This window comes from Leptopilina heterotoma, unplaced genomic scaffold (assembly GCF_015476425.1).
Source record: "Leptopilina heterotoma isolate Lh14 unplaced genomic scaffold, ASM1547642v1 Lhet_169, whole genome shotgun sequence".
In the NCBI taxonomy this organism is placed as follows: Eukaryota; Metazoa; Arthropoda; class Insecta; order Hymenoptera; family Figitidae; genus Leptopilina; species Leptopilina heterotoma.
The window spans coordinates 617,478-638,198 of NW_025110885.1; the positions used below are offsets into that span (position 1 = coordinate 617,478).

The 20,721-nt window shown below is 21.8% G+C and overlaps 1 protein-coding gene across 3 annotated transcripts in view; it reads right to left on the reverse strand.

Annotated features, from left to right (window-relative positions):
• Positions 1–2,133: 2,133 nt before the first annotated feature.
• LOC122499546 (protein stum) overlaps positions 2,134–20,721 on the reverse strand; it is a 74,179-nt gene continuing 55,591 nt past the window's right edge. For all 3 annotated transcript variants that reach the window (XM_043607965.1, XM_043607967.1, XM_043607966.1), the window contains 5 exons: positions 12,486–12,749; positions 7,184–7,415; positions 6,082–6,208; positions 5,369–5,563; positions 2,134–2,506 (listed from right to left, as the gene is read on the reverse strand). In XM_043607965.1, the coding sequence (XP_043463900.1) occupies positions 2,379–2,506; positions 5,369–5,563; positions 6,082–6,208; positions 7,184–7,415; positions 12,486–12,749 (946 nt within the window). In that variant the 3' untranslated portion in view covers positions 2,134–2,378. The remainder of the gene's footprint in view (positions 2,507–5,368; positions 5,564–6,081; positions 6,209–7,183; positions 7,416–12,485; positions 12,750–20,721) is intronic.

A 20,721-nucleotide genomic window follows, 5' to 3' on the forward strand; every position in this document is an offset into this window, starting at 1 on the left:
CTCTTTTTGTTTAAATAAATGATGCACGAATAATTTTCTTAAAATCATAATTGCAATGAGGAGAAATTTTCCAAAATTCATTCATAAACAAAAATGAATTTTAAGGGAAATAAAAAAAATTACCTTCTCATTGTTATAATGATTAATTACGAAATTATAATGCCTGCGCTGAAATTTTATTTCATTCGCTTTAAAGCTATTTTTTTTACACAAATTTTCTCCCCTGATATTTCATTTTTTTTTCACAAATTAACTTCGATTGAAGTTATTCTCATGTTATTTGAATAAAAAAATTCACCATCAGAGAAATAAAATATGTGTATTGATGTGAATGTCAGTTGATACTGAGGAGAGAAAGGATATTTAACACAAAAAAGAAACTAATCCATGAGTCAAAAAAAAAAAAAAAACGTCTCTGGTAAAAGACATACTAAATAAAGAAAAAAACAAATATTAATAATAATAATGAAAAAAAATAAAAGTTGCTGTATAGTAATCGCCATCGTTTAGTGATGTAGAGAATATTCTTTAATTTTAATTATTAATTATAATGGAAATATTATAAGTTTATTATGAACAATATCACAATACAACACTGTAACACTTAATTATAATAACAAAATATTTACTTGTGCATATTTACATAATTGTGGAGTCACATCATTAAAACATTATATACTACTCAAAAATATATTCAATTGTCAAAGACTCAATTAATTGACACCCACACCAAAAAAAATTCATACCCACTCCAATGAATATACTCTTAGTGTGACACTTTTTGAAATTGTCCATTGATTCTTTGAAAATTCTCCAATTTTCTTTTCTTTATTATTTTTGAAACAAAACTATTAAAATTTGAAAAATAACTTCTTTGTAATATTGGAATTTTTTTTTGAAAACAAAAAAGAATTTTTTTTAAAGTAGTTTCTTTCTATAAAAATAAAAATAAGATTAAAATATATTCTAAAAACTTTTTCCTAATTTTTTCATCGTTCTAATGCCTTTGTGAAAATAAATGAGAATTTTTCTAAAATCGATAAATCAATCTCATAAAGTGTTCACACGTTGACTTGAAAATAAAAAAAAAACCTCATTTAAAACTCCAAAACATTTCAAAACAAAAAACTACTGTAAGATTTGGAAATATTTTTTTTTCTTTCTCAAATCTATTCAATATTATGTTAATAAAAAAATAACTATTTTTTATAATAATTTTTAGACATATTTTATTTTTTTTAAATAATAATACTCTAAAGTATTTTATTTATTATTATTTTTTTACTTTCTTCTTTTATTACCAACATTTTTCTGATATATTTTCAAAACAGGAAATAAAGATAAAACTTTTTCTGTTGGATTCCATAGTAATAAAAAATATTAATTTTGCAAAGTTAATTTTTTTCGAACAATTTAATGATAATGAAAAAAAAAACAGTCAATTACAATGGAAACAATTTTTCTGGAAATATATTTATGATCATAAAAATTGAGAAATAAAAATTTTTAGAAAGTAAAAAATATAAGTGTCAAGATTCTTTTCTACTGGGCATTAAAAAAAAGGTAATTATCATTCATACTATTTTTTTCATAAATCTCTTGTCAGTGAGGGAAAAAAAAATTTGAAAAAATGTTTAAAAAGCACTTTTTTTTAAGGAATTAAAAAGAAATTTAATTAAAGAAATTCAGTTCATATTTTGTAAAAACTGTGGCTATATTTTTTTTTATTTATTTACAACTACGTAAACAATATTATGTATATAATTATAATAATTTATCGATGCAAAAATATGAAATACATAAGATGCCTTTCCAAAGTATATTTACCAAATTGAATCGTCAGTCGTTAAACATTTATAATACACCATCTCTCCTATAAAATATAATACGATAAAAAATTGAATGTATATTCAATTCACATAAAATATTTGTATAAAAAAAATAAGTTTTTCTAAAAATTAATAATCTCTTCCACCGTTTTTCAAAACGTTTCAAAATAAATCTTAATTTTCAAAATTAAAAAATTAAAAAACTTAAATCTTAAAAAATTAAAAAAGCTAAAAAATTAAAAAAGTAAAAAAGTAAAAAAGTAAAAAAATTAAAAAACTAAAAAATTGAACGATAATATAGAAATATTATCTAATTAGTAACTAAATAACTAAATCAGGAACGTAATGATAAATTTGGTCAAAAAGATAAAGAACTTTGGAAAGACGAAACTTGCAAACGCTTTCATTGAAAGCAGTTCCTGAATGTTGTTATCAATGTTCACTTTTGAGTGAATCGTTAATTATGAAATTTGAAACTTTCGAGTTCGTTAGACCGGAAGATGCGTTCACTATGTATTTAATAGCAATTAGCATATGCAAGGAAGAAGTTTATCGTGCCCTTTCAATGCCACGCAAAGCTTGACTCGGTACTCCTGGCGGTAATGCTGCTGGTTCACCAGCTCTCGCTTCCAGATCTCCACTCACAGCTTCCGAGTCTCTAAAGCGCTTGTATTTCCCTGATAAATTATACCAAGTTTCCTTTTACAAAATTTTCAATTTCAACCATAGTAATTTACCTAATTATTATTATTTACGAACAAATTTTTATGGTCCAATTCGATAAAATACTAGAGTGTAAAACAATTTAACTACATCAACTATTTATAGATTTACTAGTAAAAATTTTATTCATAATTATTATTATTACCACACTGAAAAAGAATTCGATTCAAATTTATTTTGAATAAATATTTATTTTGACAAATAAATATTTTATTGTCAAATAATAATAATTATTCTGTGTATTTGTTGGATGCAAATTTATTTTGTTCACTTGAACGAAATAATTTTTATTCAGATCAAATAAATTTTATTCAAACCACTAATTTCAGTTTTTGGAGAAAATATTTAATTGACTTAAACAGACTTTGCACTCATCTACTAAAAACTACTCTTTACTATTTTTTACACAATTTACTTTTCTTTATCAATTATTAATTTTTTTATTTAAATATTTTAATTCTCGTTGAAATCAATTACTATTTATTTACTATTTTTTTTATCAATTATTTATTTTCGTATTTAAATAATTGCATTCTCGTAGAACTTTCTGATAAATATTGATTTAAAAAAGAATTTCAATTAAAATTTTAGAAAAAATTTCACTATTAGAAGCGTTTGGAATTATCAAAAAATAATTAAATTCTAAAAGATACTCAATTTATTGTTTCAATTCCTATTTTTTATTATTTTCAACAAAATTACAGTACCGTCCGAAATTGTCAGTCCACCCATTTTTAAAGGAATGAAAAAAATTCTTTAACGTAAAATTCATGAAAACTAAAATTTTTTTTGGTTTATATTTTGTAAGAGGATAAAATTTTGAAAAGAATACGACCTCACAGAAGTCATTTGCCCAAAATTTGTAGAAAATATTCTTAATAATCGTCATTTTCAATGTTTTACAAAAATTTGAATAACTTCTAAAATAATGAACGCTTTTTAATAATCTTAGGCTTATTTTAAAGGTCATTTTCTACGGAATAAGAATTACTTATAGGCATTAACCTGTAATTTTTTACTTGGAATAAGCATGACGTCAAAGTTGGACAAAAAAATTCAAAAAATTTGAAATAATATTATTAAAAGAAAAATAATTTTTGAAATTCAAACATATTTTTTTATTAACTTTTCTTTAAAAATCTTCACCATATCATGTTTTATATATGTTCTAGAATAGTTTTTAGTACAAAAAATTTATTTCAAATTTTTCTAATTTTTTTGTCCAACTTTGACGTCATGCTTATTCCAAATAAAAAATTACAGGTTAATGCCTATAAGTAATGCTTATTCCGTAGAAAACGACCTTTAAAATAAGCCTAAGATTATTAAAAAGCGTTCATTATTTTAGAAGTTATTCAAATTTTTGTAAAACATTGAAAATGACGATTTTTAAGAATATCTTCTACAAATTTTGGTCAAATAACTTCTGTGAGGTCTTATTCTTTTCAAAATTTTATTGTCTTTCAAAATATAAACCAAAAAAATTTTGAGTTTTCATAAATTTTATGTTAAAAAATTTTTTTCATTCCTTCAAAAATGGGTGGACTGACAATTTTGGCCGGTACTGTAATAAAATTTTTCGTGAGAATTCAATTATTTTCATAAATAATAAATTTTTTCCCAAGAATCAAATTATTTTAGAAACATTAATAAAATTCTTCGCAAAAATTAAATTGTTTTAGGAACATTAATAAAATTCTTCCTAAGAATTCAATTGTTTTAAAAATTCACATAAAATTATTCAAAAGAATTCAATTATTTTTTTATAAAGAACAAAATTCTTTGCAAAAATTAAATTATTTAAAAAATGTAAAAAAAAATTTTTGAAACAATTCAATTATTTTTGTAAATAACAAAATTCTTCGAAGAAATTAAATTTTTTTCAATAAAATTCTAATACACTTTTTTTTTTAAACAAAATTTCATAATTTCCAAGATTTTTTTCTAAAATTCTTATCGAGAATTCAATTATTTTCATATAGATGATAAAATTTCTCGAAAAAATTCAATTATTTTCTAAAAATTGAAATAAAATTCTTCGAAACAATTCAATTATTTTTTTATAAAATAATAAATTTCAATTATTTTACAAATTTTTAATTACTCGTTTATATAATTTATATAATTTTATACATTTTCAAAAAATTTAATAAAATTCTTCGTGAGAATTAAATTTTTTTCATTAATAATAAAATTCTTCACAGGAATTCAATTATTTTACACAAATAATAAAATACTTCGTGAGAATTCAATTATTTTCACAAATCATAACAATTTTTCCTAAGAATTATTTCCAAAAAAATTTTAATTCAATTCTTCGAATAAATTTTATTATTTTCAAAGCTTTAAAAAAAATTCTACTAAACAATTCAATTATTTATAAAAATTTTAATAAAATTCTACGCAAGAATTAAATTGTTTCAAATTGAAAATTATAAAATTTTGAATTGAAATAAACTATTTTGTTTAATTAATTTTTTTTATTTTCAAAACATGAAAAAATTAAATTAGAATTTCATTAATTTTAAAATTCAAAACATTTAAAAAAAAGTATCAAAAAAATTAGGAAACAAAAACAATTGTTTAAAGCAAGTACCATTTAATTTACTAGAATAAAAAATTTTTGATGTAAATAAATATTAGTTTGATACAATTAAATATTTATTTGATTCAATTAAATATTTATTTATTCTAATAATCGTCTATTTTGAATCAAATAGAGTTTTTCTCAGTGTGGTTTTTAATTAAAAAAAACTTCCTCTATAAAGAAGTAAGAATTGATCAAAATTAATAAGTAAATATTTTTTTAAACTCACTGGCAAGACGAATCATTGTGACTCCCCACCAGATGCTCCAACCCCATCCAACAAGGCAAAACAATATGGTAAAAAGTTGACCTACTCCCACGAATAAATTTACAATAAAAGCGCCAAATCTTGCTTTTCCACTTGCTACAGGAGAAAATCTCGGCTGACCAACGCAAAGATTAAACAATCCACTCCAAAAAGTTCCTATCCAATTAATTTTCAATCAATATTTTTATCAATAATATTTCATTTATTTAAAAATTTTTTAAATAATAATAAATTGTTACTATTAAATATTAATATTTTTAAATATAAATAATAATTTATTATTTGTATATATTTGTAAAATTTTAATCAGTTTTTTCCTGACGTAAACTTTCTTTACTATACCGACAAAATAATTTGTTTATTTCATTTATTATTATTTAGTTAATTATTGAGTAAAGATTTTTTTGTTAATTATTGTTTTTATTATTATTTATATATATATATATATATATATATATATATATATATATATATATATATATTTATTTTAATTATTATTTTATTATTTCAATATTTTATTAATAAAAATAGTAATAATTGCTTTTCTTTATCATTTTCCACGATAAAGTATGTTAATTTTTTTCTTATGTGAAATTTTTTGTTAATTTATATTATAATATAATAAATAGTATAAAATAATAAATAATATAATATAATAAATAAATAGGACTCACCAGTTCCAGGTATTAATAAATTCCATATAAAACAGAACCATGCGAGAGGAGTGGGAAGACAAGGAATTGCTCCACGCATTAATGAATTGTGCTCGACCAGAACGTCAGGAAGTTTGGGCCTCAATTCCTGAAAATAATTATTCATTTAAAAATCAAGAGAATATAATTTTATTAATTTAAAATTCCTCAAGACCAGTGCGTTCGGTATACAAGTAATTATAAAAGTTAGAGTAATTATATTGCAAAAATTTTAATTAAATATAAATTCGAATAAAATTATTCGAAAACATCAATAATTTCTTTTTTAAAAAAATATTTTATCATTATTATTTTTCCATAGGAATTAAGATTTTCAAAAATTTCAAATTAAAACATTTTTAAAATTCAACGACTTATAATGATTGAATATGACCGAGTGATATAATCAATTATTTTTAATAATTTTTGAAAAAGTTCGTTGAGAATTTTCAAATCCATTTGTTTACAATTCAATTTTACGAAATTCCAATTCTTCGAAAATTCTTCAATTAAATATTCATTAGAAAATAAAAACTTTAAATAATTTCAAAAAAAAATTAATTCTACAGAAACAGAATAGTCAGTTGATAGTATGAAAAATTCAAATTTTAAAATATTTTACTTTGAAAACTTTTTAAAATTCAATTATTTCTAAAAATTCTCGCTATAATGCTTTTAATATTCAATTATTATCTAAAATTTAAGCTAAAAATTAATTTTTAGATCAATTTTTATTAGAAAAATCTACTAGAATTCAATTATTTAAATACAAATAAAATGCAAATAAATAATTTATTGAATAATTGAATGTTTCTTAAAATGTAATTCTTATAAAGAATTTTATCATCTAATTTTTAAATAATTGAATTCTTTGATGAATTTTAATAAAATTTTTAAGAATAAGTACATATTTCGAGGAATTCGATTAAAATTGTATTAAAAATTGAAATTAACGATTATTTTTATTATCATTTTTTTTTTGCTAAATTGACGGTAACTTGGGCCTTAATTTAAAAATATTAATGTTTAATTAATTTTATTGTATTTTGTATACAATTTTATCTAAATTAAAAGAAAAAGTTACCTCTGAAACGGGGGGTGCAACGACACTTGTGATACTGTGCTTGGCACGTATACTTTTCCTCCGTTGCTGCGCATTGTTATTATCTTTATTAGAACGTTTGCATTTGCAGTTGGCAAATAATCTTCTACATAAGGCACCAAATCGGCGTTCAGGTGGACAACAAGGTTTACTCTCAGCGGGCGCAACTCTCGCTTTTCTTATGCACCACTTCCTCTCTTTCCAACGAGGGCATCTGAAATATTTATTCACAATTAAATATAAACAAATTTTTTAAATATACAGTTTTAGTTTTATCTACAATAATTATTTATCATAATAATTAACAATAATATAAATTATTAATAACAAATTAAAAATAATAATATTTATTGACAATTTTATAAAAAAAAATTTATAAACATACGTTTCAGTTTTATTTACAATAATTATTTATCACAATAATAATTAATACTACATAATTAATAATAATTGATAATACACTATAATTTTATGGCTTCCAAAAATATTGAATTAATATAATTTATTATTAATAAATTTATAATAACAATAATAATAATAATTATCTAATTAAAAATACTTTTTATTTACCTCCGTAATAAGATTACAAGAATTAAAATAGTTTTGTCTGACTAAAATCGTCTTTTACTACTGATGACCGAAATGAAATAGAAAATAAAACAAAAACGTTTCTTGTCTCCGTTTGAAAGAATAATTACATATATTGAATTGAATTTTAATAATAATATTAATTTAATATATTTAATAATAATAAATCGAAATTTAAAATTCGTCTGACCTAATTTAAGCTGTACTACTGAGACGAATTATATTTTGCGCTTCTATTACTTGTATACTACAATATCTTGTCTGACCGAAAATACTTTTACTACTTATGCTGCACTACTGACGCGCTAACTTTACATTATAGGCATTATGTCTGACCAAAATTGATTCGTACTACTGTCACTTATGGAAAGAAATGATATTTAACATTTTATTCTATACAATTGAATTTTTATTGAATTCCTTCCAAGGAATTTTATTATAAAACTAGCAAATGTTACGCGCCGAACGTGGTATTCAATTTATTATTGTTATGCAAATTACAAAATATTTTATTTTCAAATATAAATTAAATAATTTAATTATCAAAATTTAAAAAATTCACCTACAAGTACAAAATTAATTATTATTGTTTATATTTTTAAAAATTTTAATATTATTAGCAAGAATTCAATTATTTTTATAAACAGTAAAATTTTCTGTAAAAATTCAATTATTCTTAACAAAATTTTAATAAAATTTCACGAAAGAATTCAATTAATTTCTAAAATTTTAATCTCGATTTTAATAAATCCTTCGAAAGAATTCAATTATTTTTATAAATAGTTAAACTCTTTGCAGGAATTTAATTATTTTCAAAACAATTTTAATTAAAATACTCGGAAGAAATCAAATTTTAAAAAACTTTTTAATAATATTTCTAATAATATATAAATATTTCAATTATTTTTAAATATTTCCATAAAATTCAATTATTTCCTAAAATTTTAATAAATTCTTCGAAACAATTCAATTATTTTCATAAATACTAAAATTTTTTGTAGAAATTAAATTATTTTTAATACAATTTAAATAAAATTACAGGAAAGAATTTAAATCTTTTCAAACATTCCCATAAAACTCAATTTCAAAAAGAATTTAAAATTCTCTAAAAATAATTCAATTATTTTCAAAATATTCTTAAAAATTCTATATGAAAATTAAATTACTTTCAATGCAATCTATAATAATAAAATCAGACTTCTGTCTGTACATTGCTCCAAACTTGAAAATTTTTATATATTTTTTCGTTTTGAGACATTAGAATTCGAAAAATGTAAAAAAAAATTTCTGTCTGTCTGTCTGTATGCAAAACTTTGTTTTTTAAGAGCATAAAAATAATAAAGCTAAATGCCATAAAAAAGAAGGAAAAATGTTGAATTTTAACAAATTCAGTTTTTTGAATTTTTGCTAATTTTCCATAATTTTAGATTTTTTACCAAAGGGTGGAGACTATTAAATAAGTAAAGTATTTTTGAAGAGCACAAAAATAATGAAGCTAAATGCTATAAAAGAGAAGAAAAAATGTTGAATTTTAAGAAATTCGGTTTTTTGAATTTTTGATAATTTTCCATAATTTTAGATTTTTTACCAAAGGTTGGAGACTATTAAATAAGTAAAGTATTTTTTAAGAGCACAAAAATAATGAAGCTAAATGCCATAAAAAAGAAAGAAAAATGTTAAATTTTAGGAAATTCAGTTTTTTGAATTTTTGCTAATTTTCCCTAATTTTAGATTTTTTACCAAAGGGTGGAGATAACAAATTAGATAAAGTATTTTTAAAGAGGACAAAAATAATGAAGCTAAATGCCATAAAAAAGAAGGAAAAATGTTAAATTTTAAGAAGTTCGGTTTTTTGAATTTTTGCTAATTTTCCCTAATTTTAGATTTTTTACCAAAGGGTGGAGACTATTAAATAAGTAAAGTATTTTTGAAGAGCACAAAAATAATGAAGCTAAATGCCATAAAAAAGAAGGAAAAATGTTAAATTTTAAGAAGTTCGGTTTTTTGAATTTTTGCTAATTTTCCCTAATTTTAGATTTTTTACCAAAGGGTGGAGACTATTAAATAAGTAAAGTATTTTTGAAGAGCACAAATGATGAAGCTAAATGCCATAAAAAAGAAGGAAAAATGTTAAATTTTAAGAAGTTCGGTTTTTTGAATTTTTGCTAATTTTCCCTAATTTTAGATTTTTTACCAAAGGGTGGAGATAACAAATTAGATACACTGAGAAAACTGGAGAGTCAAATTCAGAGGTTCAAAAAGTGTATGTTTCCTTTGCTTATGAAGAGAGTTAAATAGTCCTTCTAAAATAAATTTTGAATTGATAATGGAAATCTACTTGTATATTCTCTCCCATTATATCTGAGGGTTAAAAGTTGCGCAGAAAATGTGTACGATCTGATGCGCGCGAAATTATTTTTCTGACATTCAAGAAGACTAGAGACAGGAGGGCTAACTCGGCTGTTTTCTCACTCACAGCAGTGAGTCAGTATTAGGTGGGTTCTGAAGGCGTAGTTAGATTGCGCCAAATATCTTGTTTTCGGTTCTGCACATCTCAACACTCTTACATTATATATTTGAATACGTGACACGCGTGTGTGAGTGGAAGTGCAGAATCAAAACACGATACTTGGCGCAATCTAACCACGCCTTCATAATCCCCCTATATTTGTCCTACCCCCACTACTGCAGTTAGTCCTCCTGTCTCTAGTCTTCTTGCTGACATTTTATGTATTTAATTTAGGGGTTAGGTTGCCATATTTATTCATTTCGCGCCGGATAAGGAAGGGATTTCTCAAGATGGTTAATTTGTCCCTCTGTTATAAACTCATTTTCCCTCCAAGAGAAATGGCACGAATATCTGTCAATGGTGTATTTGAACATTTAGATTGTTATCCAATAGCTAACTCTCAAATATCAACGATTTGTCCCTCCAGATGTTTAGTCCAATACTCCAGTTTTCTCAGTGTAAAGTATTTTTAAAGAGCACAAAAATAATGAAGCTAAATGCCATAAAAAAGAAGAAAAAATCTATCTAAATTTTCAAATATTTACAAAAAATTTATTTATTTCCTAAAATTTTAATATATTCTTCGGAACAATTAAATTATTTTTAAAAATTCTAAAATTCTTCGCAAGAATTAAATTATTTTTATAGATAATAAAATTCTTGTCAGGAATTCAATTATTATCAATACAATTTTAATAAAATTATTTAAAAAATTCAATTGTTTTTAAAATTTTCAATTAAACTTATTAAAAAAAGTTTTTTTTTAAAATAATTTTAATTGAAAATTTTTTATTATTTTTTTTTAAAAATTTTATTTTAAAAAAAAAATTAAAAGAAATTCATCAAAAGAATTTAATTAGGATTTTAACAAAATTCTTCGCAAAAATTTAATTATTTTCATAAATAAAAAAATTTTTCGAAGGAATTCAATTATTGTCTTTAAATTTTTTGATAAGATTCTTTGCAACAATTCAATGATTATTATTAAAACTGAAAATAATTTAATTCCTGATATGAATATTATTTTCTTTATGAAAATAATTTAATTATTGAGAGTAATTTTATTAAATTTTTCGAAAATAATTTAAAATGTTTCGAAGAAAATTAAAATTCTTTCAAAGAATTTAGTTTTGTGAATAATTTAGTAATTGAATGTTTTCGAAAAATTTTTAAAAAAGTTGCAAAAAGAATAAAATTTGAATGTTTTTGTGTTCACAAAAAAATTGCTGAATGAAAATATTGATTTTTACATATTTTGAAGCATTTTCTTGATCTAAAAATAATTAGTTAGAAAAATAAACAAATGAATTTTCAAATAAAAAAATTGAATAAAAATTCTATTTTTTAGTATTTTCAGCGTAAAAGTTCATTTTTTTCAAAAAAAAAGTTTCATAAATTGTAAAAATTAATTCATTTGGATTTCCAAATGAAAAAACTGATTTTTACATTCAAAAACATATTTTCCACAAAATTACGTATGAATTTCAAAAGCTACCAATTTTTTAAGATGAATGAAAGTTCAAAAAGAATCAAAATATTTTTCGTTCCTTTTTATTTTATGACCATCGAATTTCTCTCAAAAAATTACTATATAAAAACAATTTTATGGAATATTTAAATTATTTTTCTTGATAAAGAAATAAGGGAAGAAAAAATAAACAGAAGGAAGAAACAATTTTATGTATAATCATAAATTGGTCAAGAGTTAAAAAATCAAAATAAAATTCGACTAATTAAACAAATTACACTATAAATTTGAATTTGTAAAAATTTTTATTATTTTGAATTAAAGTGACTGACTTTTTGCTTTTGACTCTGTAAATTTTACTAATAAACAGAAATTTTTACTAATTTTTAGTAAGTTTTACTAATAATTAATGACTAACTTTTTGCTTTTGAATTTGTTAATTTTACAAGTAAATAGCAATTTCCACTAATTTATCAGTAAAATTTACTAATTTAAAAGAAAAATATCGCAGTCACTAATTGAAATTTGTAAATATTTTTACTAATTCAAATTTACAGAGTATAAATTAACAAGATTTATAGTTATTATGTTATACAATAAATATATTATATTGTACAAGTATACCTAATTTTTAATTGTAAATTGAAAACTAATTTTCAAAAAGAAGGAAAAAAATAGTAAAAAAAAAGGAAAAATATTAATTAATTAATTAATTTTACCTGCATGCAGCTTTAAGCCTCGACCATCGTCCAGGACCCTTATCCTTATTGCCCCTGGGAGCTGGTGTCAATTCAGCTTTTGATATTGTTCTCAGTTGAGTTCTGGGCCAAAATTTCCCCTTGAGATCCCTCCGACAAGCGAGGCACTTCATGCCTGGCCAACACTTGCAATATCTTCCCAAGGACTTTCTCCAGCGAGTCGCTAATTTCTCCTGTCCTCCTCCTCCTCCTCCTCCTTCAACGTTACCAGGTGCCGTCAATACACTGAAATCGAATAAGGTGTGTCAAAGCTCTTAGTATTATTAAAAGGCACCTTGGATAATTTTTATATTGATCTTTATGCCACAAATTGATGATAATATCGCGCAAATCTAGAATATGCTCATCTATATAGGTTCCGATTAAAATGATGAAAATGAAAATCTATATGACTCGCGTGATTAATAGTCTCTGATGGTCGTAAATAAAAGCGGCTTTTGATTCAAAGCAATTTCTATATACAAAATTTACAAATTCAGAACAACAACAAATTTTATTTTACGCTGCAAATAAATTATTTTAATTCAGCATAATTTCCTCCAATATTTGCTATTTTATTTATTTTGTTAATATTTTTTTATTTCTTTTTTCTATTTATTATTCAAATTTATTTTTCTATTTTATTGTTGAACTATTTCACGTATTTATTTTTCATTTCTTTTATTTATTTATTATTTATTTTCTTATATTATCGTCAAATGGGACAATAATTAGTAACAAAAAATTTATTTATTTTTTTATTTGTCTTTCCCTATATTTATTTTTAAAAAATTTATTAAAATAAAAAATTTATTTATTTAAATTATAAATATAATTTTATTATTTTAATGAATTCATTGTTTTTTTTTATTTTCATTTATTTATTTTTTATTTCTTTTTAAATTGTTAAACATTTTTTATATTCATATTTATTAAAAATAACTACAACATTCATATTTATTATTTAAATAATTATTATTTAATTCATATTTACTTAATAATCAAATACCTATAATTTAAAAAAAAATATAATAAAAATTCCTGTAATAATGAAGTTTTCTGGATCAATAAACATTTCTTCAAATAAAAGAGTAGAAGAATAGAAAAAAAAAGTAATTTCTACTAATTCCAAAGTAAATGTTACTATTTACAAAGTTCATTTTAGTGCAAATTAGTAAAATGCACTTCGAACGTAGTAATTTACTCCGGAAATAGTGAAAGTTGTAAAGCAGAAATACGCAGAAATTTTAGACCAGTTTTACTTTAACTTTGTAAACAGTAAAAGTTGGTATAAAAAAAGTAATCACAAAAATTACAATTAATGCAATTAATATAATTGATGGCAAACAATTTCGAATAAAACAAAGGAAATTAAAAAAAAATGTGGAAAATATTTTTTCGTGAGGGAGTGAAACTATACCTACAGTTGATCTTCGATCCTTTTGCCTATGTGTGCGAATTCATCGTTCAAGTATGTCTGCCAGATGTGATTTTCTTCGCCCATTTCTTCAATTTTATAATTACTTTAAAGAGAGAAAGACGAAGAGAGGGCGAGAGAGAGAGAGAGAAACCTACGAAATCAGGACAATACGTTCTCCGAGAGACTGGTCGTTAAATTTCAAAAGCACTTGTTTATTTTAAAGAAATTTTATTTTTAAAAAAGTGAAATTTAAAAAAAGTATTTTTAAAAGTATTTTTAAAAGTATTTTTTAAAGAATTCAAAAAAGTGTTTAAAAAAAAATTAAAAAAGTATTTTTAAAAGAAATGAAAAAAGTAATTTTAAAAGAAATGAAAAATGTATTTTTAAAATAAATTACAAAAGTATTTTTAAAAGAAATGAAAAAAGTTTTTTTTAAAAAGAAATTAAAAAAAAAGTTAATAGAAATTTAAAAAAAAGTTTTTTAAAAAGAAATTTTATGTTTCGATCTAAAAACACAAATGTGATTACATAAAATTAATTTTTGCCTCACAATACATAAACTCTTTTTGGCAAAAAAAATTTACTGTGAAAAAGAAAATATCTTGAAGAATTTCTAATATTCTTTTTTATTTTGAGTCGTGTGTAATATTATTCTAAATGCGTGATTTAAACTTGAGTGGTGCACTAACAGTAAATTATAATATTTTCATCAACGTCTCAAGAAACACCTTCGTGTTATAATTTTACTGCGCAAGTCAGAAATTAATAAATATATATATATATAGGGGAACATTTTCTTTTTTCCAACAAAAAACTAGCACCCCCTCACACATCATTATATCGTCAACGGTGTACTTTACAATTTAAAGTTCCTTCTTGATAATAATCAAAAATATACAGGTTTAATTTTTTATCATGCGACATGGGAATTATAAAGGCCCGTTAATTATATTTTTCTATACCTGCATTCTACATTGTTTGTATGTGTGTGTGTGTGTGTGTGTGTCTGTGTTCTTTTTATGTGTCAGGATTTAATAAAAAATCAATTCATACATTTTATTACAAATGCGCATGAAATGTCTTTAAAAAAAAAATTAGTAAAAGTAAAAATAAAAAAAAAATTCTAATTTTTGTCATTTTTTCTAATTTTTTTCTATCTGATAATTTTTCCTGCAAAAAAATATTTTCAAAAAAGAATATTAATAAATAATATTAAAATAAAATTATTAATAAAATATTAATAAACATAAAATATTATGTATTTTTCTTGATAAAGATTATTACTTCCTGTGTCAACATTGATTACAAAAATATTTGAATTTTAAATTAAAATCTTTAGTACCGTTTGGTTAAAAAATCATTATTAAGATTTACAACATGTACTTAAAAATAAAAAAAAAGAATAGTAATTTTTGCGCATAATTCGAAACTAATAATTATTTTTTATCTATAAAGGCAAGAAGAAATAGTTCACTTAAATTAATAATGAAAAATAGTCTCAAATTGTAAAATATTTTAAACTTTGTTAAAATAATAAATTTCGAATGTGTGAAAACAAAAAAATTAATTAACTATAATAAATGAAAAATTAAAAATAGTTTCTTATTAAAGTACTTAAACTATAATCATTTAAACCCAGATTTAAACTGAATTAATTAAAAGTTAAATTAAGAAAAAAATGTTTAAATTATTATTAACTTAATTAATCATTATATACTAACTAATTAATTAGTTAACAAATTATTTAATTATTTAAACTCCGACAAAATAATAAATTTCAATTATGTTTAACCAAAAAAATTAATTAATTAACTAATTTATTGAAAATTAAAAATACTTTCTAATTATTAAATTATTCCAACTGCGTCAGTAAATTAAAATGTAAAAAATTTGACAAATAAAATAATAAAATCAGTAACAAAAAATTTTAATCTAATTAGTAAAAGTAATCAATTTCAAAGTATTTCAAGAAAAAGTTAATTAACTAATTAATTAAAAATCAAAAATAGTTTCAAATTATTAAATTATTTAAACTCCGTTATAAGATAAATTTTTTAAAAATATTTTGGAACAACTTTTGAGGAGTAGAATTGAAAATTTTCCAAATAATTGAAAATTAGTTAAATTTTATAGAAAATAATTGAATTTTTGAAAAACAATATGTGGCAAATATTTAAAAAATAGTCAATTTTTTGAAGAATTAATTAGAAGTACAAAAATGCAATAGTTTCAAATTATTAAAGCATTTGAATTCCGTTAAAATACTTTTTGAGTAGAATTGAAAATTTTTCACATAATTAAAAATTAGTAAAATTTTATGAAAATAATTGAATTTTTGGAAAAAAATATCCGGTAAATATTTAAAAAATAATCAATTTTAATTGCAAACGTATAAAAACAACTGATTTCTGAAAAATTTTAAGGTAAGTCTAAAACGGAGATTTTAAAAAAATTAATTTACTTTTTGTGAAAAAAATTGAAAAAATTAGTTTTCTATAAATATTCAAATGTAATTTTTCGAAAATTATTGAATTTCTTAAATAAAATTTGAATAATTTGAAAACTAATCAATTCTTCAATGAATTTTAATTAAAAATTTTGAATATTATTCATTTTTCAAAATTTTACTAATAATTCTAAAATTATTGATGTTAGATTTTCAAAAATCTTTAATGTTCATAAAATTTAATTTTTTTTCATGACATTTGAATTTTTATATTATTTAATTGAAAATATTGAGAATAATTAAAAAATTTTAATTTTAAAAAATACTATTAATTAGGGGAACATAGTCTAGGTCGGCCACCTTTTTGACTTTTGTTTATAACTTTTTTTTAAAAATGAATTTGGACAATTGAAGTATATGGTTGGAAAGTCCTGTTTAATAGGAACATTTTTTCTGTACAAAGTAAATTGACAGGTTTAAAAATGAAAAAGTTATAAAGATTTAAAAAAAAAAAAATTTGTAGTCCAGGTTGGCCATTACAGTCAAGGTCGGCCATGTTTAAAATTCAAAGGGCATTAATCGTTAAAAAATAAAATAACATGTTTGGAGTTACGGAAAATTGATTCTTTATTGTTTACAGTTTGTAACTTAATGAAATAACAAAATAATAACAATAAACAATATAAAAAAATAAATATAAATAAAAAAAAGTTTTGCACTAAAATATTAATAAAATTAAATAAAAATATTAATAAGATGATCAATTATATTATGAGTTATACAGAATTGCAGTTTTTGCAAATGAAGTAGCTCGTCCTCAACTTTGCGCATTTTAAACACATAGTGGCCGACCTTGACAGTAAGTAACATTACCGAATTGTTGTAACCATAAAGAAATACGTTTCGGGATTCGATTTTTTACTTTGTTTTCCTTTCAACCATGAGTCCCACAAATTTTCTGCATACTTGCCTTGATGATTCAATTTGTTTTTTATCTTTTATTAATGGTTTTTCACATTATGCACAAAACTTTTTTTGAGCTTTTTTTGTACCGACGTCACAGAAAACACAATTTTCGATTTTCCGAAAATGTAATTGAACAAAAAGTTAGGTTTCACTAAGACAAGCTTCGACAAAAATGCGCGTAGGTGGCGCTAGTGAACTTGACAAAAAAACGCGAGTGGCCTACCTAGACAGTAGGCCAACCTTGACTACATTCCCCTACTCTTTTAAAAAGAATTTTAATAGAATTTTTTAAGCTATTTTTGAATATTTTGTTTTGAAAAATATTTTAATATCACTTTTGAAGGTAATTTTAATTAATTTTCATTTCCAAATTTTCTTTTTAAAGATTTTTTAATTTTGAGGATGTTACTGAAACTAAAAAATTTTTTAATATATTCGAATTTTTATAATATTTAATTGTAATTATTGGGAATAATTTGATTAAAAAAAAATTATAGTTAACAAATTCGAAGAATTACTTTTTTAAAAAGTATTTCAATATATTTTTTGAAGCTAATTTCAATGTCAAATTATTTAAATAAAATTTAAATAATTACAAAAAAATAATTAAAATTATTTAAGAAAAATAGTAGTTAAAAAATTCAAAGAATTACTTTTTTAAAAAGTATTTTAATATATTTTTTGAAGCTAATTTTACTCTCAAATTATTTAAATAAAAAAAATAAATTAACTAGTTAATTAAAAATTAAAAATACATTTCAAAATATTTATATTTTTATTTAGTTTATTTAATTATATTTAATCTCCGTTAATTCGAGATTTCAAACGTGTTTTTAAACCATTAATTGTTCAAATTGGAACACTTTTAAAAATACGTTCTTTTAATTGTTTTTCAAACACTAATAAATAATTGAAAATTGGAACAGTGTTAAAAATACTTTCTTTTAATTTTTTTCCCAAGCATTAACTACAGTGTTAAAATTGGAACATTGTTAAACATTCTTTCTTTTAATTGTTTTTCAAACAGTAATAATTGAAATTGGAACAGTGTTAAAAAATACTTTCTTTATTTTTCTCTTTCAAAACATTTAAAAAATTGTGAATATTTTCGCCAAACTTTAAAGAAAAGAATAAACATTAAATAACTCGTATATTCAAATGAGGTCCTAGAGAAAAATTTTTTTGCATAATAAAAAAGCTCGCCTGTGAAAAAATCGATTTCCTGACACACTCATTATGCACGCCTGCATTTCAAGAACAATAATCCTAGGGAAAATTTTCACCCAACATGGTGCGTAAAAATATTCAAAAACAGCAGAATATAACAAACAAAATGTGCCTTAATTAACAAGGGCCCTAATTAGGACCAATCGAAAATTGACCCCAATTTGCGAGGGGGGGACAAACGCTGTTTAAAAATCGACTTCTTTTCTCCAAGGACCTAATCAGAGCCATCATATATAATGAAAATTTTCAAAACATCAGCGCGTGCAAAGGTGAAAAATTATTGAAGCCAAACAGCGTACTATATAGTAAAGAAAAATTCTCAAAAACAATTTCAATCATTACTGACAATTTATTTTATTTCTATACACAAATACGAAGAAAATGAGACTTTTATTTTCTATATATAGATAAAAGTGCAGAAAAAAAGCTTCTCTCAAGAGGAGTTTTCAAATAATACACCCTAAATACCTTTCAAGGAAGATTTGTTGTCTTATATTTTTCTCTTGAAATATATCCGAAAATAATATATTAATAATTATTTATTCAATTATATATCAATAATAAGAATAATGGTAATTCTAATAATAATAATATTGACATAAGGGGTAAATTTTTCACAGGTGAAAAATATAAACTCTGTTTCTTCGGCTGTCGAGGGGAAAATGATCAGCCGCAGGAGTTGGAAAGTGACCATCGGCGAAGTAGTACTTAAAGATTGCAGAGAACCCAAGTCACTGGTTGGTCAGTTTAAGGGGACGAAGGGAGAGACATGAAAAGTGGTCACGCAAAGATTTAAACCCCCTTCGTATGCATGCTAAGTTCTCAATCGATATTACAAGTTCTTTACCTTATAGTCGCACTCAAGAGGCAAATTAAATCCTTACGAGGAGAATAATAAACGCGCAAACAATACGCCACCTTAATATAAAGATTTCGATAATTTATGACTCACCGAAATTTTTTCTTTTTTTGTATATTGAGGAGGAGGAGGACAATTTTTTACTATTGCGATAATTATTTTCATACACTGAGAGAACAATACATTTGAATCAAACATAATTATATTTTTTATACAGTCAACCAAAAATTATTTTTCAATTAAACATAATAATTTTAATTCAATGCATAACAAGTTTGATAAAATATATAATAAGTTTAACTTAATTAAATGTTTAATTATTTTTTAAAAATATTAATTAAATTCGATTATTTTCAAGAATTTTAATATAAATTCAATTTTTTTCAACAATTTTGATGAAATTCTTTTTAAAAATCATTATTTTTAAAATGTTTAATAAAACGCCTTCAAAAAATTCAATTACTTTCAAAAATTCAGATAAAATTATTCGAAACAATTCAATTAATTTTATGTACTGTAAACTCCTCTGCAAAAATTAAATTGTTTTCATAAATACCTAATAAATTTTTTTAAAGGAATTCAATTATTTTCATAAATAATAAAAATTTTTAAAGGAATTCAATTATTTTCATAAATAATAAAATTCTTCAAAGGAATTCAATTATTTTCATAAATAATAAAATATTTCAGAAGAATTTAATTATTTTCAATACAATTTTAATAAAATTTCTCGAAAGAATACAATATTATTTAAAAAAATATTATTTAAATTCAATTATTTTCAAGAGTTTTCATAAAAAATCAATTATTTTCAACAATTCTGATAAAGTTCTTCGAAACAATTCAAGTATTTATATAAATTGTAAAATTCTTGACGATAATTCGATTATTTTTGTAAATAATAAAATTCTTCGGAAAATTTCAATTATTTTTGTAAATAATTAAAAATTTCTTCTGAGAAATTCAATTATTTTCATTACAATTTTTTTTAAATTTCTAGGAAAAAATTCAATTATATTCAAGATAATTTTAATAAAATATTTCTCTAACAGGTTCAATTATTTTTAAAAATTGTAATAAAATTTTTCTAAAGAATTCAATTGTTCTCAAAAGTTTTTAATAAAATTCTTTGTAAATTTCAATTATTATTTTCAAAATTTTTAATTAAAATTATTTTTAAAAAAGTGACATTTATCTTACGAAATTTAATGAAATTCTTTAAAAAAAATGTAATTATTTACAAAACTCTAATAAAATTGTTTAAAAATTTAATCTTCTATGAATAATTTTAATATAATTC